This window comes from Halichoerus grypus, chromosome 1 (assembly GCF_964656455.1).
Source record: "Halichoerus grypus chromosome 1, mHalGry1.hap1.1, whole genome shotgun sequence".
Classification (NCBI taxonomy): Eukaryota; Metazoa; Chordata; class Mammalia; order Carnivora; family Phocidae; genus Halichoerus; species Halichoerus grypus.
This window is the reverse complement of record NC_135712.1, coordinates 208,525,873-208,551,425: the sequence shown is the minus strand read 5'-3', so window position 1 is coordinate 208,551,425 and position 25,553 is coordinate 208,525,873. Positions and strand designations below refer to the sequence as shown.

General features: G+C 46.5%; 1 protein-coding gene across 12 annotated transcripts in view; it reads left to right on the top strand.

Annotated features, from left to right (window-relative positions):
* SMARCA4 (SWI/SNF related BAF chromatin remodeling complex subunit ATPase 4) overlaps window positions 1-25,553 on the top strand; it is an 88,077-nt gene that overhangs the window by 26,438 nt on the left and 36,086 nt on the right. For 11 of the 12 annotated variants that reach the window (XM_036075171.2, XM_036075221.2, XM_036075219.2 and 8 more), the window contains 10 exons: window positions 571-744; window positions 1,947-2,114; window positions 2,229-2,279; window positions 7,375-7,505; window positions 7,643-7,700; window positions 16,199-16,320; window positions 18,008-18,158; window positions 18,950-19,113; window positions 23,833-23,899; window positions 24,954-25,064. In XM_036075171.2, coding sequence (XP_035931064.1) covers window positions 571-744; window positions 1,947-2,114; window positions 2,229-2,279; window positions 7,375-7,505; window positions 7,643-7,700; window positions 16,199-16,320; window positions 18,008-18,158; window positions 18,950-19,113; window positions 23,833-23,899; window positions 24,954-25,064 — 1,197 coding nt within the window. The remainder of the gene's footprint in view (window positions 1-570; window positions 745-1,946; window positions 2,115-2,228; window positions 2,280-7,374; window positions 7,506-7,642; window positions 7,701-16,198; window positions 16,321-18,007; window positions 18,159-18,949; window positions 19,114-23,832; window positions 23,900-24,953; window positions 25,065-25,553) is intronic. The other variant, XM_078055595.1, reaches the window with a different exon arrangement.

Genomic DNA, 25,553 nt, shown 5'->3' with positions numbered 1-25,553 from the left:
AGTATCCAAAAGTTAAATAGCCTCCTTTAAACAAACATAGGCAGACATTGACTTGTTTTTAAGTATTGCAGGAAGCATGATTTTTAACATTTACATTGTATTCCTTCTCTGCCTTAGCATCCAGTAATTTATGTAACCATTTCCCTGCTGGGGAACATGTAGCCTATTCTCAACCTTGCAATGTTAGATGCTAAAAGAGGCTTTCTTGAACTTGAATTGTTTTGGCCAATATCTGCTGTTTTCCTTAAAGGGAATTCCTGGCAGTGGAATGACTCGTTTGGAGGTGAGGGCGTTTTGGGGCGGTTAGTGTTCAGTGCCAGATTGTTTGGGCAAGGCGGCTGGCCCTGCCTGTTATCCCTGAGGGAGGGCCCCTCTTACCACAGTCCCCAGCGTGGGGCTTTCCTTACACAGAGAACACCGAACCTCAGGGGCAGACAGTGTCGTTGTACCGTTTTGATTACATCCTCTTGGTTTTAAACAAGCTGCCTTTAAAGTTTTGTCTCCTTTGCGGCAATGTTACAGCGACCCCTGGGGAGTAGCCAGTTCTCTCTTCTGTGTATGTCCCTGCAGGAATACCTCAATAGCATCCTGCAGCATGCCAAGGATTTCAAAGAATATCACAGGTCGGTCACAGGCAAAATCCAGAAGCTCACGAAGGCGGTGGCCACCTACCACGCCAACACGGAGAGGGAACAGAAGAAGGAAAATGAAAGAATTGAGAAAGAGAGAATGCGGAGACTCATGGTAAAATTCTGCCTTCGTGACGCTGTGTCCCTTCCTGTTCCCTTGTGGGTGCTTTGGGTGTGGCAGGCACCAGGGATCGATTGCCTGGTGTTATACCGAGGTGGAGTACTGCTCAGAGTTAGAGGTGGGACAGAGAGAAAGAGCTTGGGCTTGGGAGTCCAGAAGACCTGGCCTGTTCATTCTGTCGGTGATCGAGACACCTTAGGCTGGTTAGCTGACTGCTCTGTGGTCTCTCCAGAAAATGGAGGGGGCACGCGCTGTAGGTTGGGAGAGTGACTGGTGATGTGATCCCTATCCTCTGTCCCCACCCTTTGTGTCTTGCTATTCGGGGTGATTCTCTGGTTGGGCAGATACTGACAGGCGCTGCCGTATGCACGCAGCCCCAGTAGTAAGGAGAAGCACGCAGTCCCTACCCTCCTGGCCGCTCCTGCTGGCCCTAGAGAGACAGATGCCCAGGCCGAACAAACAAGACCGTTTTGGGTGGTATGAAGTACCCTGAAGAGAAGGAAGCAGGATGAGGGAGTGGGGATTGATGGGGTGTTATGGGAAGGGTGGGCATGACTCCCTGGATGAAGTGCCTTCCAGGGATAGAGAAACCAAGGGCAAACACCTGAGGTGGCAGAAAGCCAAGTGCGAGGCACAGCAAGAGGCCCCTAGAATAGCATGATGAGGGCACGAGTGAGGTCAGAGTCCCTAAGGCAGTCATGTGGGGCCTTGTAGGCCACAAGGAAGGCTTTAGATTTAATTCTAAAGGGGGAGCCACAGGAGGCTATAAGCTGGGGTGACATGATCTGATTGATTATTAGAAAGCCAGGAGGGGCTTGTTACATGGGTCTGTGAGAGTAATCTGGCCTGGACCAGAGAGAAGTGTTTGGATTTGGGGTGCGTTTGTGGACAGAGGGACCAGGACTTGCTGTTGGCCTTTTCAAATGACTTCTGGCAAAAGTGTGTCTGTCCAGCAGGCCCCCTCAGGGTCTTCCCTGGGTAGGGGTTGAGGAAATACTGAAGGGGGAGTCGATAGCTATGTGAAGGGTGTATGTACAGCACAGCTCTGGTGTCAGCTAAGCACTCCCTTGGTGAGGGTCTGGTTGCTGGTTAAACAACCCCCAGTGGGCTTCTTGACTCTGGATTACCTGCCTTGGGCACTAATGGACGAGCACGTGTCTCTTGCAAGCAAGCACCATAACCTCACCCTTCTGCAGGCTGAAGATGAGGAGGGGTACCGCAAGCTCATCGACCAGAAGAAGGACAAGCGCTTGGCCTACCTCTTGCAGCAGACAGATGAGTACGTGGCTAACCTCACGGAGCTGGTGCGGCAGCACAAGGCTGCCCAGGTCGCCAAGGAGAAAAAGAAGAAAAAGAAAAAGAAGGTGCGCTGGGACCTGGCCATGTGCCTGCCCCTGGGTGGGACTGGAGCAGCCGTCTTGACACGTGTGCCTGGGCCTCCCCGGTCAGTGAGTGACCATGTCTCTCTTTACCTCTAGAAGGCAGAAAATGCAGAAGGACAGACGCCTGCAATCGGACCTGATGGCGAGGTAAGGGATCAGGAGTTTCTTTTCATGGAAATGCCAGCCCAGCCCTGGAAGCTTAGATCTATTGCATCCATTAAATTTGTTTTTCTTTTTAAATCACCAGAGCTGTCTATGACAATGGGAAGAATCCACACATGTCCCCTGCCACATCCCATCTCCTCCTCAGTCCCACTTCCAAGAGGGTATATTGTTAGCTCCTGGTGTGTTTCCTTCCAGACTTCATTTTTTGTACATGCCATTATTTTGTTAGTTTCACTCTGACATAATTACAGGACAGAGAATTCCGATCCCTTCCTCACCTGGGTTCCCCATTTTCCCACACATTTTTCCCTAAACCATCTGAGAGTTAGATGCAGACATGATGACCCTTTACCTTTGTATATTTCAGTGTGTTTCCTAAAAACGAGGTCCTTTTCCGTAACTGTACAGTGATTAAGAAGCAGAAACAAGCATGGCTGCGATAATACCATGATCTCGTCCACGGTGCTTATTAAGGTTTGGACAGCTGTCCCTCTGATGTCCTTTGCGGCAACTCCGAGGCCATGCATTGCGTTCAGGGGCGGTCCTTCTAGGCCTTTGATCCTGAACAGCTCCTTGCTTCGTCTGAGCCTTTTCTGACCTTGGCATTTCTGAAGAGCACAAGCCAAGTATTTGCCACAGGGCCTTTTGTTTGGGTTTGACTTGCCAGTTCCTTGTGGTTAGATTCAGGTTATGTGTTCTTGGCAGGAAGACCCCAGAGTGACGCTGTGTGCTCTGTGCCTCACGTCGGGAGCACACGGCGTGGATGGCTTCAGTCACTGGTGATGCTGACCATGATCCCTAGGGGTCTGCCAAGGCATCTCTGATGAAAGTTACTGTTTTTTCTTTTTGTAATTATTAAGTACCTTGTGGAGAGATGCTCAAGGCTCTTTAAATGTATTTTACCTCCTCTTACTTCCACCCACTAGTTTCTTCATCTGTTTAATTGGTCTTTGCCTGTATCAGTTTTTGCCATGATGGTTACAAAATGGTGATTCCCCCCTCCCTTCACCTGAGCCTCCCCTCTCCCATGATTTCTTCTGTATTTTTTATTTTATTTTTATTTTTTATTTATTTATTTTTTAAAGATTTTATTTATTTATTTGAGAGAGAGAATGAGAGAGAGAGAGCATGAGGGGGGGGAGGGTCAGAGGGAGAAGAAGACTCCCCGCCGAGCAGGGAGCCTGATGTGGGACTCGATCCCAGGACTCCAGGATCATGACCTGAGCTGAAGGCAGTCGCTTAACCAACTGAGCCACCCAGGTGCCCTCTTCTTTATTTTTTAGATGACTTTCTACAGGAAGGAAAAGCTTTCTCTCTTCTTTCCTCTTTGGCCCATGGTATATAGTTTGTCAACCCCTGGTACCAACTCACAGGATTCTCATTTAGTTCAATCCTTTACGGTCATTATTTTGATGTTCAAATTATTCCAGTTTGGGCCAGCAAGAGGGCCCCTTCCAATTGGCCCATGTGTCCTTTGAGGGCTTCCTTACTTCCTTGCACACTGAGATAGCTCAAGCTCATCTTCTGCTTTCCCAATCAATATTTAGAAACCCAAGATCACTCTTTCTCTCTGTCTTTGACCCTCTATTTAATAAGTAAAGTAGGTGCATAAGCAAGTTCTACACCCAGCGTGGGGCTTGAACTCACAACTCCGAGATCAAGAGTCGCATGCTCTACTCACTGAGCCAGCCAGATGGCCACCAAGATCTCTTTAGATGTGATTGTTGATATGGGGTGTCATTGCTTCTAGGCCCTCTTGGCAAACAGATCTAGGGAACAGGTGTATGTATGCATACATATCTTCATTGCTATTCTGTACATTCAAAATCTTACATTCACAGGGATATCTTTGCGTCTAATCTAATACCATATGGCTATTCTTCTCTCTTTCCTTATTATAACAGCTTAAAACTTGGGTCCCATTAGCCATGGTATATTTCCTTATTTGCCCGATCCTAGAAAATACATTCTAGGAAATACATTGAGAATTGTTAACTCATACTCCTGTGGAAAACAGGCCTCCTCAGTAGAGTTTAGTTGGTGTTTGGAGTTATTCACCCTGAAACTAATGTGCTCCAAATATTACATTTAAAAGTTACTTGGGTTAGTTCTCCCCTGTGCCCCCATTAGTGCGGTTTCCCCTGTCCTTGTTGGTTTTATTTATTTACTCATCATTTTTATGTATTTATTAATTTTTTTAAAAGATTTTACTTATTTGAGATAGAGAGAGAGAGAGCACAAGCCAGGGGACAGAGGGAGAGGGAGAAGCAGGCTCCCCACTGAGCAGGGAGCCAGATGTGGGGCTCGATCCCAGGACTCTGGGATCATGACCTGAGCCGAAGCAGACGCTTACTGACTGAGCCACCCAGGCACCCCTTTCATTTATGTATTTAACATGTGAAATTTCACTAGTCTGGTTCTGAAAGTCAGAAGCGTACAAAGTGGCCCACTCAGAGGGGGCTTGCTGTCTCCACACACCGTTTTTTCCCTACTACATCCCTACCCGCCTCCTGAAAGCTGCCGTTCTCACTCAATACACTCATTTGGAGGAAAGATGTATAAAAGGGGGAGGTGTAAATAAGTGGTGTTTCCTTTCCCACCTCCCCTGCCCCCTCCTCACTCTCACCTCCCAGAGGAAAACTGAGTAACTGTTTGCTCTGGGGCCTTTTCTGTGTATATGCCACCAGATGGTTTTCTTTTTCCAGCCTTTCATTGTATCCCTGACATCTTCCCACATTAGCTCACATACACTTACCTTATTCTTTCAGTGTCACCGAAATGTGGTATTTCTTGCAGAAAATATTTAAACAGTATGATGAAAAGCAGAAGCCCCCACAGGACCTGCTCTCTCGTGACATGCATGTTGAACATGCATCCAGGGATCGTTTTCCCTATGTCCTTTTTGTTTTGTTTTAAGGCCTTTTGGGGTGATCTAGACCCAGCTAGACTCTTCCCATTCAGCAGAATATCTTGGGCCACTTTCCAAATCAGGCCATTAATTCTATTTTAATTTTATGGTGTCGATGTGTTGGGATTTTATTCAGCATGCAGACGGATAGTTATTTAGGTTGCTTCACATCTGTAGCCGAGATGAAGATCCTGCACTGCTCGGCTCTGATGCACCACCGCGTGCCCCTCCCTTCCTGGAGGCTGTTGCCCTGTTCCCTTTCTCCTATTGCACATGTTGTCAGGAGCTTCCTTGTCCATTACCTTTTCGTGCTCTTCCCCAGTCGGCGTGGTCTGCCATAACAAAACACCATGGCTGGGGTGGCTTCAATAACAAAAAAAAAAGTATGTTCTCACAGTTGTAGAAGTTGTAAATCCAAGATCAAAGTGCAGCAAGGTCAGTTTCTGGTGAGGGCTCTCTTTCTGGCTTGTGGATGGCTGCCTTCTTGCTGTGTCCCCATATGACCGGAGAGACAGCAAGCTTTGCTGTCTCTTAACAGGGGCACTATCCCATCCCAAGGCCCCCACCCTTGTGACCTCAACTAACCCTCATTACCCCCCCAAGGCCCCATCTCCACATATAGCCACATTGGGGCTTCAGCATTTGAATTTTGGGGGGACACAGTTCAGCCCATAGCAGATGCACGCTTTTTCCTGGAGGCCAGATTTCTAAAGTGAATGACTAGTGATTAACTCAAATAGGTATTTATTTCATGAGATTTTATTTTATTCTTTTATTTATTTATTTATTTGTTTGTTTGTTTGTTTATCTATCTATCTATCTAATCTATCAAGTGGGCTCCATGTCCAGTGTGGGGCTTGAACTCATAACCCTGAGATTGAGAGTCGCATGCTCTGCCAGCTGAGCCAGCCAGGCGCCCCGTGAGATTTTATTTTAAATGTTATATTGAATTTTTAAGAATGTGGGCTGGCGTTTTGCTACAGTAGAAAGCCTATGTAAGGCCATTTGGGGCATTCAAGGGAAAAGTCCTATGGCGGGAAAGTGCAGCTCAGGGAATTCTGTTGGGTAAATCACTGGCCGCTTCTCCTATTGAGCAACAGAAGCATCACTCTGTGTTGGCTGTGAATTGTGCTTGAATCTCAGCCAGTGCTTCTCAGCCTTGGCACCTCTGAATTGCCTGGGAGCTTTTCAAAAAGCCCCAGAGCAGTTGAATCAGAATTTGGGGGTGGGGGGAAGTGCAAGCATCAGCACTGTTAGCCACTCCCAGGGAGCACTTGGGGGTGAAAGTCACTGATGGCGGCCCATGGAGGCCGTCTGCTGAGCGTGCTCATGCGGCAGGTGGTTGCCCTCACCTTCCATGGTGGGCAGCTTTGAGGGTGAGGTGGTCTGGTTGTGTGGGAGCTAATCTCTACTGTGTGGGCCATGTTGACGGTGAGTGTGGCATCTTAGGGGACATGGGGCTGGTAGAAGTTCCTGGAAGGTGCAAGCGAAGTTTTAAACCAAGAACTTCGTCCTCATCCTGGAGGTTTTCTCTAGGAAATTTGTGGGCGCTAATGGAGGGGGAAATGTTCTTCCAACGTTGGCATCTCAGAACGAGAAATTGAGGAATTCTATATATGCTAAGAGGAAATTAGTTGTTTTGCTTTTCAGATATTCCAGTTAGCTATTTCACAGAAAAGAATGAGGACCTCTGAGGAAGTCTGCAAATGTATCAATGGGGGAAAAAAAACAAGGGCCATAAGAATGTGAATAATACAGTCATTTGTGTATAAACGGGGAGAGCGCAGTCCTTGTTTCTCACGCATGGAGTAGATCTACAAGGCCGCATGAGAAACAGATACTGGTAGACACATAGAGAAACCGTCTGATGGGGTTGGGGAAGGGTCACCACTGTGCTCTTGTGAAGTTGGAACTGTATTTCCTATTTGAAAATGAAATACCTTGAAGAAACAGTTGTCACCAATGGATTGTATATTATTACTGGATTATTAATATGTCATTAAGTCTTTTTTTTAATGTCATTAACCCATTTTCACAACCACTGGCCACATTTTGTGCCATTTTCTGGGCATGGAGTTGGGAGAGCACTTCCCAAGGTGGCCGTAGTTAGCAGAAGCCTGAGGTATGGAAACCACAGAGCCTCAAGTTACACATGTGATTTTTTTTCAGCCTCTGGATGAGACTAGCCAAATGAGTGATCTGCCGGTGAAAGTGATCCACGTGGAAAGCGGGAAGATCCTCACGGGCACCGACGCCCCCAAAGCAGGGCAGCTAGAGGCCTGGCTTGAGATGAACCCGGGGTGAGTTGGCCTCGTTCCAGGGGCTCTGGCAGCTGGGGATGATTTTGCTTTCATTTAGAAGCAGGCCAGTTCGTTAAAGAAAGTGAATCCTGTGGGTTCTAGTGAAGTGTGTATTAAAACAGTAATATTTTTTCTAGATATGAAGTAGCTCCAAGATCTGATAGTGAAGAAAGTGGCTCAGAAGAAGAGGAGGAGGTAAGAGTCCATTTCCTGGCTGCTGTGGCTCTCGGTGTGGTAACTTCCATGTCTTGGGCCCCCATCACCCCTTGGCACCGAGATCCTCTCCTGCTCTGGGTGGGTGTTGTATGGGGCAGGAAACAGGTACGGGGCAGCCAAGGCCCCCAGTCCTGTGCTTTAGAGCTGCACTGTCCAGTACGGAAGCCTCTAGCCACATGTGACTCCTCAGTCTTAAATTAATCAAATTAAATAGAATTTAAAACTGACCATCCTCAGCTCTCCTAGCCATCTTTCAAGTGCTCAAAATTCGAAGCTCTCCTCTCCAGAAAGATCAGTGTGAAGTTGTGATCATTAGATCATGTACACGTTTGCCATTATAATCTATTCTTTGGAAACAAATAGTTGCATTTGTTGTGTAAACTCTCTAAACCATTTAACTATGCCACGTTATGGTGCTATTTCCTTGGTTGACAAAGCTGTTCTGAAGAACCACGTTCCTCTCTCCTCTCCGTTCTTGAGTGCCTCCTGGGGAAGGATCACTCAGGGAGCAGTCTCTGAAGGCCGTGTCTCCATCCTTAGCATCCAGATGGGTGTTCTCTGTCACTCCCACTTCACTTGGGGTGAGAGTGTCAAGTATTAACTAACCATTTTGATTTCTTTTATGAACACTTCGTGTCATTTTCCCGTTTCTGATCAGTTATAAGTGGGTTTTAACTGAGTTTTTAAGTGCTCCTCGTGTATTTTCCCCCTCCTGAAGTCGGCATGGTGTTCGCCTATAATCTTTCTTTTGGTCTGTCCTGATTTTACTTTCCTCCTTATTACTACTCCAGTTCATCTGGAATTTTATTTGGTGTAGGCCATGGGGCAGAGCTCTACCTTGTTCCTCCTCCAAGGAGTATTAAGTGAACCGGCATGCAGTTGAGTCCTCCCATCCCATCAGCCTGTGACATTTTTTTAAATGATGTGTTGAGTTTTTATATCCAGTGGGGTCATTTTAGGGCCACCTGTTCAGGTTCCTTTAACATTGATTGTAATGATTCTCCAGTAAAATTTTGTTGTAATTTTTTAATAGCTCTGTAGAGGTATAATTTAAATACCATGAAATGCAAAAATGAAAAACCCACAGGAAGTGTATAATTCGGTGATTTTTAGTGAATTTATAGACTTGTGTAATCATTACTACTCACAAATTTTATTATGTTCTGTAATCCCAGAATTCTCCCTCCTGCTGGTTTACAGTTTGTTCTGACTCCTTCCTCCAGCTCCAGGAAACCAGTGATCTGCTTTCTGTCTCTGTAGATTTGCCTTTTCTGGAGATTTCCTATAAATGGAGTCCTATAACATATAGTAATTATGTCTGGCTTCTTTCAGATAGTGTGTTGTTGATGTTCATCCATGTTGTTTGCGTATCGAGAGATCATTCCAATTTATTCCGGAGTCCTATTCCATTGTATGGTGTAGCACGCTTTGTTTATCCATTCACCAATTGATGAGCATTTGTGGTGTTTCCATTTTTTGCTGTTATGAGTAATGTTGCTGCAAACATTCCCATACATGTCTTTGTGTAGACATATGTTTTCATTTCTCTTGAGTAGATACCTAGGAGTGAAATTGCTGGGTCATATGCTAAGTTTATGTTTGCCTTTTTAAGAAACTGCCAAACTGTTTTCTAAAGTGGTTGTACCATTTCACGGGTTCCAGATTCTCCATAACCTTGTCCATACTTGGTATTATCTGTCCTTTTGATTATATCCATCCTAGTGGGTGTATAGTAGTATCTCATTGTGGCTTTAGTTTGCATTTTCCTAGTAACTAGATAATGTTGAACATTTTTTCATATGTTTATGCACCATTCATATATCTTCTTTGGTAAATGCCTATTCACATTTTTTGCCTATTATGAATTAGGTTGTTTGTCATCTCATCACTGAGTTGTAAGAATTCTTTATATATTCTTGGGACATGTCCCTGATCAAATACATAACTTGCAGTATCTTTTCCTAGTCACTTGGCCTTTTGTTTTTTCCCTCAGTGTTTTTTTTTGAAATGCAAAATTTTTAAATTTTAATGAAATCTAGTTTTATCAAATTTTTTGTTCATGCATTGTGCTTTTGGAGTTACATCTAAGAACTCTTTGAAGTCACTTAGATTTTTCTTCTGTGTTTTCTTCTAGAAATTTTGTAATTGAAGCTCTTACGTTAAAGATCATAGTTGAATTGATTGCTGTGGTCTGACATGCGGTGTAAGATTTTTTTTGCATATGGATATCCACTTCATCCAGCACCATTTGATGAAAAGACCACTCTTTCCTCCTTCAGTTAGTCTTGGCACTTTTGTAGGAAATCAGTTGACCATAAATGTAAGGGTTTGTTTCTGCATCTCATTTCTGTTCTGTTAATCTTCATGTCTGTCTTTGTGCCACAGTCACTTTATCTTGATTCTTGTAATTTATAATAAGTTTTGAAATTAGTGTTACTCCTCCAATTTTGTGGCTTTCATTGTCTATTCTAGATCCTTTGTGTTCCTATGTAAATTGTAGGGTCAGCTCATCAGTTAATACAAAAATGCTTGCTGGAATTTTTATTAGATTTGTATTTAATCTATAGATTGATTTGGGGAGAATCACACCTGAACAATATTTAGTCTTCTAATTCATACTCATGCAATGTCTCTCCATTTATTTTTATCATCATTGATTTCTCTTAGAAGTGTTTTGTGGTTTTCAGTGTATAGTTTTTATACTTCATTTGCTAAATTTATGTTTTTTTAAAGATTTTATTTATTTATTTGACAGAGAGAGACACCGCATGAGAGGGAACACAAGCAGGGGGAGTGGGAGAGGGAGAAGCAGGCCTCTCGTTGAGCAGGGAACCCGATGCGGGGCTTGATCCCAGGACCCTGGGATCATGACCCGAGCTGAAGGCAGACACTTAACGACTGAGTCACCCAGGCACCCCTTGCTAAATTTATTTTTAAATATTTCTTTTGATGCTATTATGAATAGAATTGATTGCTTTTTTTTTTTTTTTTAAGATTTTACTAATTCATTTGAGAGAGAGAGTACAAGCAGGGGAGAGGCAGGCAGAGGGAGAGGGAGAAGCAGACTCTCCACTGAGCCCAACTTGGGGCTCAGTCCCAGGACCTGGAGATCATGACCTGAGTCGAAGGCAAACACTTAACCATCTGAGCCACCCAGGCACCCCTAGAATTGATTACTTAGTTGTATTTTTGGATACTTTATTGCAGTTACATGAAAATACAACTTCTTGTACTAGTTTTGAAAAATATTGGTCTTGTATGTATATATGAACTTGCTGAACTCATACTATTTGTTCTGGATAGTTTGGTTTTGGTTTTTGTAGATTCTTTAGGATTGTCACATACAGGATCATACTGGGAGCCCGATGCTGGGCTCGATCCCAGGACCCCGAGATCATGACCTGAGCCAAAATCAAGAGTCGGATGTCTACCCGACTGAGCCACCCAGCACCCTGTGCCTGTAAATTTTGAGTTGTTTCTATTTTCATTCGATTCAAAATATTTTCTTTTTTTTTTTTTTTAAAGATTTTATTTATTTATTTGAGACAGAGAGAATGAGAGAGAGAGAGCACATGAGAGGGGAGAGGGTCAGAGGGAGAAGCAGGCTCCCTGCTGAGCAGGGAGCCCGATGCGGGACTCGATCCAGGGACTCCAGGATCATGACCTGAGCCGAAGGCAGTCGCTTAACCAACTGAGCCACCCAGGTGCCCGGTTCAAAATATTTTCTAATATTCCTTGTGTTTGGGGGTTTTTTTTTGACCATCAGGTCATTTAAAGTTTGTTAAATTTTGGGGTGCCTGGGTGGCTCAGTCGTTGACCGTCTGCCTTCGGCTCAGGTCCTGATCCCGGGGTCCTGGGATTGAGCCCCGCATCGGGCTCTCTGCTCTGTGGGAAGCCTGCTTCTCCCTCTCCCACTCCCCCTGCTTGTGTTCCCTCTCTCGCTGTGTCTCTGTCAAGTAAATAAATAAAATCTTAAAAAAAATAAATAAAGTTTGTTAAATTTTAAGCATTTGAGAATTCCCTAGATTTTTTTGTTTTTGGTTTCTAATTTAATTTTCTCATGGTATGAGATTACTTTGTATGATTTTCATTCTTTTTAATTTATCGAGACTCATTTTTCTGGCTCAGGATCCTGGGGAATGTTTCATGTTCACATGTTCTGCATTCTTTGGGTGTAGTGTTCTGTATATAATAGTTGAGTTGGTGGATAGTGTTGTTCAGGTCATGTGTATCCTTTCTGATTTTGTTTAGTTCTGTTGAGAAGGAAGTAGTAAAATCTCCAACTATTTTTGTTGAATTGTCTATTTCTCCTTTAAATTCTGTCAGATTTTGCTTCATGTATTTTAATGTTCTGTTGATACATATATTTTAGTTGTTATATTTTCCTGATGTATTTGATATTTTATCATTATTAAATATCTTTGTCTCTAATAATTTTTTTTAAAGATTTTATTTATTTATTTGACAGAGAGATAGCACAAGCAGGCAGAGCGGCAGGCAGAGGGAGAAGCAGGCTTCCTGCTGAGCAGGGAGCCCAATGCGGGGCTCGATCCCAGGACCCCAGGATCATGACCTGAGCTGAAGGCAGACCCGCTTAACCGACTGAGCCACCCAGGCACCCCTCTAGTAATTTTTTTTTTTTTTAAGATTTTATTTATTTATGAGAGAGAGAAAATGAGCTGGGGAGAGACAGAGGGAGAGGGAGAAGCAGACTCCGACTGAGCAGGGAGCCTGATGCAGGAATTGAACCCAGGACCCTGAGATCATGACCTGAGCCGAAGGCAGACGCTTAACTGAGCCACCCAGGCGCCCCTAGTAATTTTTGTTTTATTTATTTATTTTTTTTAAAGATTTTATTTATTTATTTGACAGAGAGAGAGAGAGAGAGAGACAGTGAGAGAGGGAACACAAGCAGGGGGAGTGGGGGAGGGAGAAGCAGGCTCCCGCCGAGCAGGGAGCCCGATGCGGGGCTCGATCCCAGGACCCCAGGATCATGACCTGAGCCGAAGGCAGATGCCTAACGACTGAGCCACCCAGGCACCCCGTAATTTTTGTTTTAAAGTCTGTTTTGTCCGGTGTTCATGTAGTCCCTCCAGCTTTCTTACAACTACGGTTTCTTTGCATGGTATATATTTTTCCATTCTTTTACTTCAAACCTATTTGTTCATTTGAATCTGAAAGAGCAGATAGCTAGATCTTGCTTTTTAAATCTAATATGACAGGGCGCCTGGGTGGCTCAGTTGGCTAAGCGACTGCCTTCGGCTCAGGTCATGATCCTGGAGTCCCGGGATCGAGTCCCGCATCGGGCTCCCTGCTCTGCAGGGAGTCTGCTTCTCCCTCTGACCCTACCCCCTCTTGTGTTCTCTCTCTCACTGTCTTTCTCCCTCTCAAATAAATAAAATAAAATCTTAAAGGAAAAAAAAATACATCTAGTATGACAGTGCCTGCCTTTTGATTGCGTTTTAGACTGTTCATATTTAATGTAATTATCGATATGACTTTGTTTACATTTGTCATTTGACTGTTTCTTTTGTCTCATGTCTTTTTTTCTTCCTCTGTTCCTTTTTTTACTGCTTTCATGTTAAGTATTTTTTACTGTACCACTTTATTCTGTAAGTTTTGTTACTGTACCTTTTTAGTTGTTTGCTTTGTAGTTGCTCTGAGGATTACAATATGCATTTTAATTTATCACAGTATACTTCAGATTAATATTAACTCCATTCTGGGAAAATATAGAAATTATGCTTTACTCTAGATCAATTTGCTACCTTTCCTTTGTGTTGTGTATATACATACACATATGTTACAAATATATACACACATCTGGATATTGTACCTATATATGCTATAAACCCTACAAAGTGGTCTTCTGATTCATACCTCATGTCATCTTACAGTTTGGTCTAAATAAGTCAGTAGAGGACAAGTAAAGGAAAATGAATTTATAGAGTCTTTTATATTGATCCACGTAGTTGCCATTTTTAATGCTATTAGCGTTTGAGTTACTATCTGTTAGCAACAAATTCTCTCAGCCTTGGTAAATCTGCGATTGTATTTCTGTAGCTTTGACTTTGGAAGAATAGTTTAGTTGGACACAAATTTCTTTGGTGACAGCCTTTTTCCTTGTGAATGTGTTATTCCACTACTTTATGGTCTCCATCTCAAATGAGAATTTAGGCACTAATTGTATTGATGATCTTCTGTACTTGATGATTCATTTTTCTCTTTCTTGCTTTCTGGCTTTTGTCGGCTTTGGCTTTTTTTAGCAGATTGTGAACTCTCTGTATTTATTCTCCTTAGTGTTTGTTCAGCTTCTTGGCTGGGTAGTTTCTTGCTTTTCATCAAATTTGGGAAGTTTATCATTGCTACCTTCTATCGAGATTCTGTATTTGTTGATTTATTGTGCTTAAAGATAGTTTCCTTTGGTTCTTTGAACATACTTATAATAATAGTTGCTTCAAAGATTATTTGCTAAGTTCAACATCTAGGAACAGAGAGGATTCATTTGCTTTTTTCCTAAATACACATCACACTTTCCCTTTTTGCTCGTCTTGTAATGTTTAGTGGAAGCCTGTTTTTAACTACGCTGGATTCTGACTCCCACTCCTGGGTGGTGGTTCTGGTAGTGGTGTTTGTGTAGTAATGTACTTGGGCTCAGTCTGTGGAGTTCTTTCCCCAGGGCTGTGTGCTACCTTTGGTGTCTCTGCTCAGTTTAGTTTTTGGTTTTATTCTTGTTTTTATTTTTAATCCTGGCTGTCTAGGATTTCTTTGTAACTTAGTAACTTTTTTTGGAACTTAGTAGTTATCCAGTGATTGGGCAGTGATTGTGCTCAGACATCTTGAGCCAATAAAGCTTCTGTCTCTGGTGGATCAGTGTGTATAAAGGAACACATTCTGAAGTTCAGGCCATTTTCAGGTCCGCCTTGGCTTTTACTTCCTGTGAGGCCCTTCTTCATTTTTCTCTGTACATGGTCACAGGCTTAGGCAGTAATTTGCTTTCCCAACCAAAGCAAAACTGAGAACCTCACTTACATAACAACAGTGCCACTGGATGGTATGGGCCTTGCCCCCTGCTACAGAGTGACTGAGTCCCCATCAGCCTCAGCTGCCAGTGCTCTTGGCCTGGCCGTCCTGGCAGAACCTTCAAGGTGGAGCTGGGGGTAAAGAGAGATGGAAGTTGCCCCAAGTAAGAACGCTACCATCTCCCACTCTTCTTACCCAAGGTTCAGCGGTTTTTCAAGCATTAATGGTTCTCAGGCTCCTAGAGCTCTCAGATGGTTGCTTTTGCGAATTTTGTCCAGCTTCAAAAAGACGTATTTTTCGTGAGTTTGTGAACTTCCTCGCTCAGACTTAGAAGTCCTACCCATTTTAATTCCAGACATGGGGATATCAGCTAGGATAAGTCTGTACCAAATACGATTTCTTTTTGCCCAAAATGTTTGTGCTGTTATCATCTGTACATTATTCCAAATCGCTTATAAAATCATTTTGCATGCTCCAAGGGACATCCCATGGGGTTTTGATTGGAATCATTTAGTAGATTAATTACAGATACCTTTTAGTTTAATAGCAATCCCATTATACATAAAGATAACCTATTGGCACTTTGTATGATTTACCCAAGAATACAAGAATGGTTTAACATTGAGAAATGCATTTCTGTGTGTTTCAGCAATATGTCCCACAAAACCCCTTTATCGTCTCAGTAAAGGCTGAAAAATCCCTTTAATGAAGAACAACACTTAAATCTAATTTACAGGTTGATAGAAAACCTCGCAGTAAACTAGGATGGCTGTTCTCACCGGTGTTATTTGACATAGTGTAGCCATTTTAGCCTTTTTGGTAAAGCCAGAAGTAAATCAAGAGCAACAAATACCGAAAATTGGCTATAACATGTTTAATACTTAAAAATTTAAGAGAATCAAATGAAAAACTGCTTTGAGTTGGTCGGGCAAGGAATAAGCATGGTAGTATGCATTCTGTGATGGAGGGAGGCATGGTGCATGAGGCATCTACTACTAGTAAAAAGAAGACAATATCCTGAGACAGCTTTATTATTTTTTTTTTTTTTAAAGATTTTATTTATTTATTTGAGAGAGAGAATGAGAGAGAGCACATGAGATGGGGGAGGGTCAGAGGGAGAAGCAGACTCCCTGCTGAGCAGGGAGCCCGATGTGGGACTCGATCCTGGGACTCCAGGATCATGACCTGAGCCGAAGGCAGTCGCTTAACCAACTGAGCCACCCAGGCGCCCCCTGAGACAGCTTTAAAAAGAAGTGTCAGTGCTCCGTGCTTAGGAAAACTAAAAGTCATAAATGGAGCAATTAAGAGAAGCAGCAGAGAAGAGGCATGACACATTCCGGCAGAGTAAGAGGCCATGAAAACAGCACTTGCCTCCCGAAGTGTGCCCTCCACCTGGGAGCCCTGTGCCTGTGCCTGTGGGGGGCCTGGGGTCACGTGGGCTTGTGTCTCGGTAGGAGGAGGAGGAGGAGCAGCCACAGCCGGCACAGCCTCCCAACCTGCCCGTTGAGGAGAAGAAGAAGATTCCAGATCCAGACAGTGATGACGTCTCGGAAGTGGACGCCCGGCACATCATTGAGTAAGGCGTCCCTCCGCGGCCTCCTGCTCTGCCAGCTTCCTTCAGGGTGGCACCAGCAGGACTGTTGGGATCCCAGCCTCTCTCTGGACAGCACGCACCCCTGTCCCGCCGGCAGACATTGTGGGACTGCAGACGGGACAAATTGATTACCTTCACATTTCATTGGTTTTCGTAGGCTTTGAATATTCCATCCATTCACATGGTTCATCTTGTGCTTGAGAGAGAGTTGGGTGTAGAGCAAAAGCCTCCTCACTCTTGTTCTTCAGCCCCCGACTCCAGTCCCTCCCCTGGAAGGAAGTACTTCCAGCGTCGTGTGTCTTCAGAGTATTTCATGTTTCAACAAACAAAACGTGTATATAATTATTTTTTTTCACTTACACACGTGTATCCAGGCACACTTTCCTGCCCCTGGCTTTTTTCACTGGAAGTTTTCTCTCAGAGGTGATGCTTTCTTTCTTTCTTTCTTTCTTTTTTTTTTAAAGATTTTATTTATTTATTTGACAGAGAGAAAGAGCACAAACGGGGAAGGGGCGGGGTGTGGCAGGCAGGAGGAGAGGGAGAAGCAGGCTCCCCGCTAAGCAGGAAGCCTGATGTGGGGCTCTGTCCCAGGACCCTGGGATCACAACCTGAGCCGAAGGCAGACACTTAACCGCCTGAGCCACCCAGGCACCTCGAGGTGATGCTTGCTCCACGCATTGTCGAGCGCGTGGCATTGTACCTTACGCTGTCCTGTATGAGCCTGTCCCTAGTGGCAGGCATTCACATTATTTCTCATCTTTTGCTCTTGTAAGCACAGGTACAACTACCATACTAATCATCGTTGCTTATGGTATGAAGTTAGTTGATACTCTTTAAAAGAAATAGAGGATTGAGAGTTGTATACGCTATAGGTAAGAAAGCAGCCCTAGAGCAAGCAGGCAGTCCTTTGAAATCATCAGAGAAATAGGGAAAACCCCACTAAACTCACTGAAGGATTCCTAAGAAGACATAAAGACAGAATCCACAGCACAGGATGAAACAATATGACAGAAATTGTATCACGTGTATGTCACATTAATAAAATGGAGATAGTTTTTTTTTTAATTTTTAAAATGTTATTTATTTGAGAGAGAGAGAGAATGAGAGTGGAAGCATGAGCGTGGAGAGGGAGAAGCAGGATCCCCGCTGAGCAGGGGAGCCTGACTCAGGGCTCGATCCCAGGACCCCGGGATCATGACCCGAGCCAAAGGCAGACCCCTAACCAACTGAGCCACCCAGGCGGCCCCAAAACGTAGATAGTTTAAAATCACTTTTAAAAATAATTCCAGATTGGATCATGAAACAGCCACAACATAAACGATTCTGGTTTTGCGTGAGGCTGTGTCATGTGTATTTTCCCTTTAGGCTCATGAGTGCCCAGTAGAGAGGGCGGGCTATGGGACCAGTCTCTGGCGGAAAGAAACACTCTTCTTATGATGTGGCAGTGACCTGATTCCTGTTGTGGGAGGGTGGGTTTGGGACCCACACATGCAGTCGTGGATTAGTAGTCGTGGCTGGCTCACCTCAGATTCTCTGGCTGCACTGGGCTCATTTTATGGCTCAAGCCACGGATCATTGGGCAGAAAGGGCCGTTCGGCAGAGGCTTGTGTCAGAAGCACGTTGTCACAGATAGGAATGGGTGTCCTCACACGGTGCTTCCATCTCCCAGGAATGCCAAGCAAGACGTGGATGACGAGTACGGCGTGTCCCAGGCCCTTGCTCGGGGCCTGCAGTCCTATTATGCCGTGGCCCATGCTGTCACTGAGAGAGTGGATAAGCAGTCAGCACTTATGGTCAATGGTGTCCTCAAACAGTACCAGGTAAGGTTGGAGGGGCACATCCACACGGCAGTCTCGAGGTTTCCCGGTGGTGGGTGGCTGCTCAAGTCACATTCCAATCTTGCTCTTTTGGACACTCGTTCTTCCCCTCTGAACCTCCGTCTCCCCATCTGGAAAGCAGGGGCCCAATCTGTTACCTTTGCCTCCAGGAGGGGATGAAAATTGTGCAGTTAGTATCTGCTGGCTGCTTAATGTATGCCAGGCCAAATAGGAGGCTTCTACTCATTGGCTTCTCATCCCTCAACGACCCGATTTAGTAGGTGCTTCCATCTCTGCGTTCGATGGGGGTGGGGGACAATGAGGAACAGGGAGGTGCAGCGATTCCTCAAAATCACACAACTCAGGAGTGGCCAAGCCAGGATGGGGCCCAGCCTGGGCGCACAGGTGCTAGGTGCGTGGTCCCCGGAGCCCTGCCGTGTGTGGCCACTGCATTGTGTGTGGCAGTGAGGCCAGGGAGTTAAATGTCAGCAGCCCTGCTTCCTGGTGGCCTTTCCAGGTAGAAACTTAGCTGTTTGAATATGTACCAGAAAAAGAGATTTTATAGACATATCACCAGCACGGCAGCCCTGTAATTTTGTAGGAGTGATTGCTGAGGATGAGGCCAAGAAACCAAGGAGTGGGCTGACTGAAAGCAAAATACCAAAACTCGAGATGGCCACAGGTGGTTCGTGGCTAGGCCGACCGCGGGCCTGGCTGTGCTGAGTCTGCAGTGCGGGGAATGCTCTCGTACCGACTTGGGCTTCAGTCCTGGCCGCTCGCCTCTCTCCTTGCAGATCAAAGGCTTGGAGTGGCTGGTGTCCCTGTACAACAACAACCTGAATGGCATCCTGGCGGACGAGATGGGCCTGGGGAAGACCATCCAGACCATCGCTCTCATCACGTACCTCATGGAGCACAAGCGGATCAACGGACCCTTTCTCATCATAGTACCTCTCTCGTAAGTGCTCTTACCCCTGGGGGGTCTTAGAGTGTCCAGTGGGAAGGCCCTGTTGCTTGGGTTCACCTCATTAGCTCTTTAAAGACCCCATCTCCAAATACAGTCCCATTCTGAGGGGACACAGAATCCGGCATCCTGCATCTGGTTTCAAGGGGCAAGATTGGAGAAGGGTGGGTGAGGGAGTGCCCACCCATCATCCCTGTTGGGGCAGCTCTCACAAGATGACCTCGAGGTCCCCTTCAAATCCCCCAACTAGCACACTCCACACAAGGTGTTGCAGAAGCCAGACAAGCTCCTGCTAGCGGAGTGGAGCAGAGTGGAGCAGAGCCATTTGAGGAAATATCCTTAACTATTCCTCCCTAGGGCACTGAGCCCTCTGGTCCATGGCAACCCTGATGCTTAGTGTGATAGGATCTGGGTCCTCCAACCGAGTCCCAAAGAGGTTCTCACTCACCACCTTGTGGCGCCGCTGGCCACCTCCTTCCGGCAGGCAGCCCTCAGGGGGCCAGGATTGACCAGCCACCCTGGGCATCCCTCTTCCTAGCTCAGCACTGCCACAATATGGTTCACCTGCCCCGCAGTTTTTCTAGAAGTCCTGGAGCTGGCTTTCCTGGACCCATCTCAGGTTTCATGTCATTCATGAAACCAATCACAGGCCTGGGGTGTGGTCTACCCTGATGTGGCCAGGCCTCTGTAGTCTGCACTTGGCTTGGCCCTGGAGAGACGCACCAACCCCCCTTCGGCCAGCACTCATCAGCAACCACTTCATCCTTAAATCAGCTGTCCAGGGGGAGAACAGGAAGCTGAGTGCTCATACCCTGATTCCATAGGAAATAAGACAGCCTCCTGCTTTTAAGACAGCCAGGCTGCCAGAGGCCATACAGCCACGCTGGAGGGTCCCAGAACTCTCTCAGAATTTACTTGGAGAAGTTTATTTCTTCCTGCTGCCTTCCCCTCCTTGTGGTCCTATAAATTTGGCTGCCCTGCTAGGAACAGATCCATATGGAGAGAGAACTATTTGCCCAGTGCGACAGAAGGTCCCAGCCTGAGGACAGATGGCCTTGCCGCCTCCTCCCTCATAGCCAGACCCAACTTCTCAGCTTTCTGCTGCACTTCCCCATGCACTGTCTCCCGGCCCACCAGTGACTGGAGTCCCCCTTTTTAGCTCCTGTGCCCCTCTCCCGAAGTGTGACGTTTGACTTCATCTCCACCGGCATAGTTCCCTCCTACATGCTGTCCTACAGCGTAGGTGTTCTGTTTGTAACTTTTCATTTTGAAATTATTTCTAACAATTGAAATTAATTATAAACAATTGCAAAAATAGAATAAAGATTTCCTATATTCCTTTTTATCAGCTTCCCAAATCTTTCCTAACTCCAGGACAGTTATAAAGACAACTGGTCTCCATTAGGTGATGCCTGCCAGTTTCCCCACATAATCTTAGGAGTTTTCCTTTGTAATTCATAAGTTCCTGATGGTGAGGCACGTGGAGAGCACAGAAAGGTCCCATTTCTCAATCATATTTTCCCCAGAGATTTCCACGTCCATCAGATGGGTCTGCCTTGAGACCCCTTCCCCTCTGGGAAGGGCCAATGGTGGCTTTCTTTCCATCACTCCTCCCACAGGTGTGAGAGATCCACTCTAAGGAAGAACTGTGCTTCTCCATGTATTAATTTATTTGTGTAACTCTATCTGAAAGTGGCAGAATGCACACATTCATAGTTTTGTTGCTTAAGTTGTCCCAGATCTGGCCTGGGGAGACCCTTCAGGTTGGTTTCCTGTTTCCAGATTCCATGTCCTGGTCATTGTGGTGGTTTGCTTTAGAATAGTTTTAGCTTTACCAAAAAGTTGCAGAGGTACCTCGAGGTCTCTGTGTGCCCTCTCCTAATTCCCCTGTTGATAACATCGCACATGACTGTGGTACATTTGTCACAACTCAGGAACCAGCAGGCACATTACTGTTAACTAAGCTCCAGACTTGATTCAGTGTTCTACTTTTCTCCTGACATCCAGTTGCCATTCCAGGATCCCATACTGCATTCAGTCTTCTCGTAGCTTTCGCCCTCTGTGGTCTGCGAGCACTCCTTGCTTTCCATGTTTTTGTTGACCTTGGTGGTTTTGAGGAGGACGAGTCAGGTGTTTTGTAGGATATCCCTCAATCTAGGCCTGTCTGGGGATTTTCTCCTGCTTGAACAGGATGGTGGGCATGGGGGCCAAAGAGCACAGGGGTGAAGGTACCCTGTCACGACATCGTTTCAGGGGCCGTTATTGTCAGTGTGCCTTGTCCTGGGTGATGTTGACCTTGGTCACATGGTTGAGGTCCTGCTTGTCAGGTGTCTGCCCTGTGAAGTTACTCTTTCTTCCCCTTCCATATACTGTATTCTGGAACAGTCCCTAAGCTTAGCGCCCGTGTAAGTGGGCAATTAAGCTCTCCCTCCTTGAGGGGCAAATAGCTCTATAAATCCTTTAGAATTATTCTGTACAGAAGATATATCTCTTCTTCCCATTTGTTAATTTATTTAATCATTTATATCAGTGTAGACTCATGGGTACTATTTTATACTTTGGTCTGTACACCAATACTAGTTTATCTTGTTCTCGAATCATTCCAGCGTTAGCCATGGGGAGCTTTTAGTTGGCTACTCTGTACCTTTGACATGGCCCCATTGTTGTGGGGTTTTGAGACACTTAGTTGTATTTGGGCACCCAGAGATGCCCCCAGCTCCACTTGTACATTTCCTGTCTGAGGCCTAGAATCAGCCATTTCTCTAAGAGGCTCTAGTCTCTATTCTTAGAGAACAGTATTAGAAACCAAGAGCTGGGTGCTAGGGGTGCCCCCTTGCTTCTGATCGTCCTTACTGGCAGGCCCTGTCAGCGGACAGCATTAGGAAATAAATGTGTTTATGTAACGTGATCTGTGTCTAGTCATGGCCAACAGCTGTCTCTAACTCAGCTAGACCCATAGAGCTCCTTCTAGCTTGTATAGCACTTTCCAAATAGTTAATCCATGAGAAACAGCTTTACCAATTGGAGTACAGTGTTTAGATCCAGTTCTTTTTGTCTTTCCAATTAAAATATCTTTTCCAAAGGTTATTTAAATCAGCTTCAGTGTGTTGATCTTCAGGCTTTTTTACACCATGTTCCACCCAGACAAGGATCTGGTCCATCAAATGACATCTCCAGGCCAGAAGAGCTCCTTTTGCCCGAGGGAGCAGTTTTAGACATCAGCCATCCAGCTGTCCCATCCATCTGTTGAGACGAACAACTGTCCACCATGAGTTTGCTTGTCCTGCCTCCCACTAGACTCTGTCTCCCACCCTAGCTCCTCAGTCTTCCCTGCCCCTGACTCTCTTGGCTCTTCTCTCCTCCTACTACAGATGTTCCCCACACTTCATATTTTGGCCCTCATCTTCTTTCTTGGTGCCCTGTCTGCCATTGCTCCATACAGTAGAATCCAGACTTCAGTGACTGTACCAGGGCAATCTTGCTGACCCTCAGTAATGCCTCATCTGAGGCAGGGCCAGTGGCTCCAAGATGCCAGGACCCAGGCTTCTAGAGTTTTCTCTGCTCAGTCACCCTTAATGTATGACTTTTGCCCTTAACCTTCTTACCTCATGGTTGCAAGATGGCTGCACTGCCTCCATCATTTCATCTAGGTTCCCAGGTTGGTGGACAGGGTAAAGAGCAGCTGATTCTCCCCTCTCTCCACCCTTCTTTGAGAGCTTTCCCCCACTTTCACCCCAGCAACATGAGCTTCATCTCATTGCTCCAACTATGTCCAGCTGGTTGGCCCGACTGCTGAAGAGCCTGGGAGCTAGGGGCTTACAGTGGAACTTCTCGCAGAGGGAGCTGGGTGAGCCACAAGCAGTTTCTGCCACTTGGCCTTTGAGTCTTGTCTTTACAAACTACCCAGGCTAGACCTTTTGAGTAAGTTCCCTTTCTTACCAAAAAGTGACTATCCCAGTATTTCTCAGGGAACTCACTCCCTTGGAAGTTGGCCTTATTGTTGTTGTCACCCTCACCTAAGGTTCTGTCTCTTTTCCCAGGTGAATTATTTCTTCTCATCTGCCTTCCACCTGCCCCCACGCCTGCCCATTTCTCTCTTTCCCTGCTCTTCCTGGCCTTGCTTGTCCCACGGAGGAACAGATGAGAGTCCATGCTCCTGCCCTGCACCCAGTCTTCCAGCCCTCCGCCCGAGCCAGTGTGTCCTCCCCATCTCCATTGTCTCTTACCGGGCAGGAGCCTGCGGTGGCTGGCCGTTTTCATTTCAAGGTGGCACAGAGAACTTGCGGTGTCCCCTGTGCTCCCCGATCTCCCCAGCCTACCCTCCACCACAGCTCTGAGCCTAAAATGAGGCACTGTAAGTGTGCGGGTTTCCCGGCAGCAGACTTGCAATGCATGGCGTGTTCTCAGAGGGGCTTGGGACCCCACAGCAGTGACAGGACTGGTCTCCCAGGTTCAGCTCCTGGATCTGGCCTTTTGCAGCCGCCTGGTTCCTGCCACCCTAGCGGCAGCTGCCCCTCTACCTGCTGCCACATTTCTGTGTCCCTGCTCCTCTCACCCAGGACATGACCCCCTCCCTCCCCCAAGACTGTCGGTTACTTGACCAGCTCTGAGCATCACAGCCACGTCGGCCTCATGCCCCAGGGGACATTGTCGTAGACAGGAGCTGTTGATGAATGAATAAGAACCTGACTGTCCCTTCCTTGTTTCCGTCAGCACGCTGTCAAACTGGGCATACGAATTTGACAAGTGGGCCCCCTCTGTGGTGAAGGTGTCCTACAAGGTAGGTCACAGCCTGAAGGGATGGACGTACATGAGGGCAGGGTAGGAGTGGGAAATACAGATGAGCGAAGAGGGAAGTCCGCTTGCATGAGTGGTATGATGCATATGCACCCGTTTTCCTATGTTGTACTCATGGGATCGTGCTGGTCATGCAGGGTTTGGATCATTTATTTATTTCCGAGTAATGCGTTTGTAAATGATGCTGTGCAGTCAGTTCGTGGAATCTGGTGACATCATTGCTTTCCCTGGAAGGTTTCGTTATTGTCACCTGAGCTTTGGTTAAAACCCATTCATGTAGGATGCCTTAACGAGTATACCCGTGATCTCTGGGACATGGTACTTGGGGGCCCTGCCTAGCTCGATTCACCCCATGAGGTAGAGACTAATTGTGCCTATTATCTTAGTGGGGAAACTGAGGCAGAGAGGGCAGCCCTCATGCAGCCAGGTTGTGTCCCTGCCTGCCAGGCTCCTGGGTCCAGGCTTTTTGCCCTGTGTTGTGTGGCTCTCTGCCACATGGTGGGGAGGAGGGGGGTCCCAACACCAGGAACAGTGTGTGCAGGGAGAACTTGGTGCAGTTAAGGAGCTAAGAACAGTTCTGCCAGCAAGAGCTTATGGGACCCACTGAAGTTCAGTCAGCCTAGAATGCGAGCCTAGAGAAAGCACCATGTTTATAACCTGGGGCCCTGGTCACATGGGTCAGGAGTTTGGAACTGGGGAGGGACAGGGCAGGTTTGCTAATTGGGGAGAAGCTGGAGCTACATCAGGGAGTGGTCAGCTGGGCCACACTCACATGGGAAGCCTTGAGGCAGCGGCCTTGTTTCCAGCCAGGAGGCCTAAGAGGAGCCCTGGGAAGAGGAGGGAGCTGATTGGCCACGGACACCGGGACAGATGTAGTGCAGACAGCAAGCTTCCCAGAGCCCCTGGGCTGCCTGTGGCCCGCATGCCTTTCTCCCACTCCTGCAGTTGCCGCTCTGCATGTCAGCGGGGGAGGCCTCTCCACGGCAGCCCCCGTGGCCCCAGGAGGCTTGAGTCGTGCATGCTTCTCTCCCACACAGGGTTCTCCAGCAGCCAGACGCGCTTTCGTCCCCCAGCTCCGGAGTGGCAAGTTCAACGTCTTGCTGACAACTTACGAGTACATCATTAAGGACAAGCACATCCTTGCAAAGGTAGCATGTCCTTGTGTAAAACACACCGAGCCCCCTGTGGCCACGTGGTGTCGGTGAACATGTGATCCAGGGTTATCCTACGTATGTCACGGAGACCAACTCCTCAGAGCTTCTGCCCTAAGAGTTTCGTTACATTCGGTGTCTCCCAGCCCGCCAGCCCTACCTTTGTCGTGCCTGGCAGGGCTGTGGTGAGGCCGGCCTGTCTCTGCCTCTGGAGGCCTCGGCCCTCCATCCTTGCTAGCTGTCCTCCCGCACCACAGCGCTCAGGACACCAGCCCGCCAAGCAGGTAGGATTTCGGCATTCAGGGCTGAGACTCTGAGGCCCTTGGTGTTCTGTCGGCTGTGGGCTGCTGGGCTGGCACACGTTTGGTGGGGCTTATGCAGGCCTAGGAACCTCTTAACTGGCAGAGTTGTGACGTCAGACCATCAGGGAATCATTGAGACCATGCCTTGACCCAGATATAAAATAGGCATAGTTCCTTGCCTGCA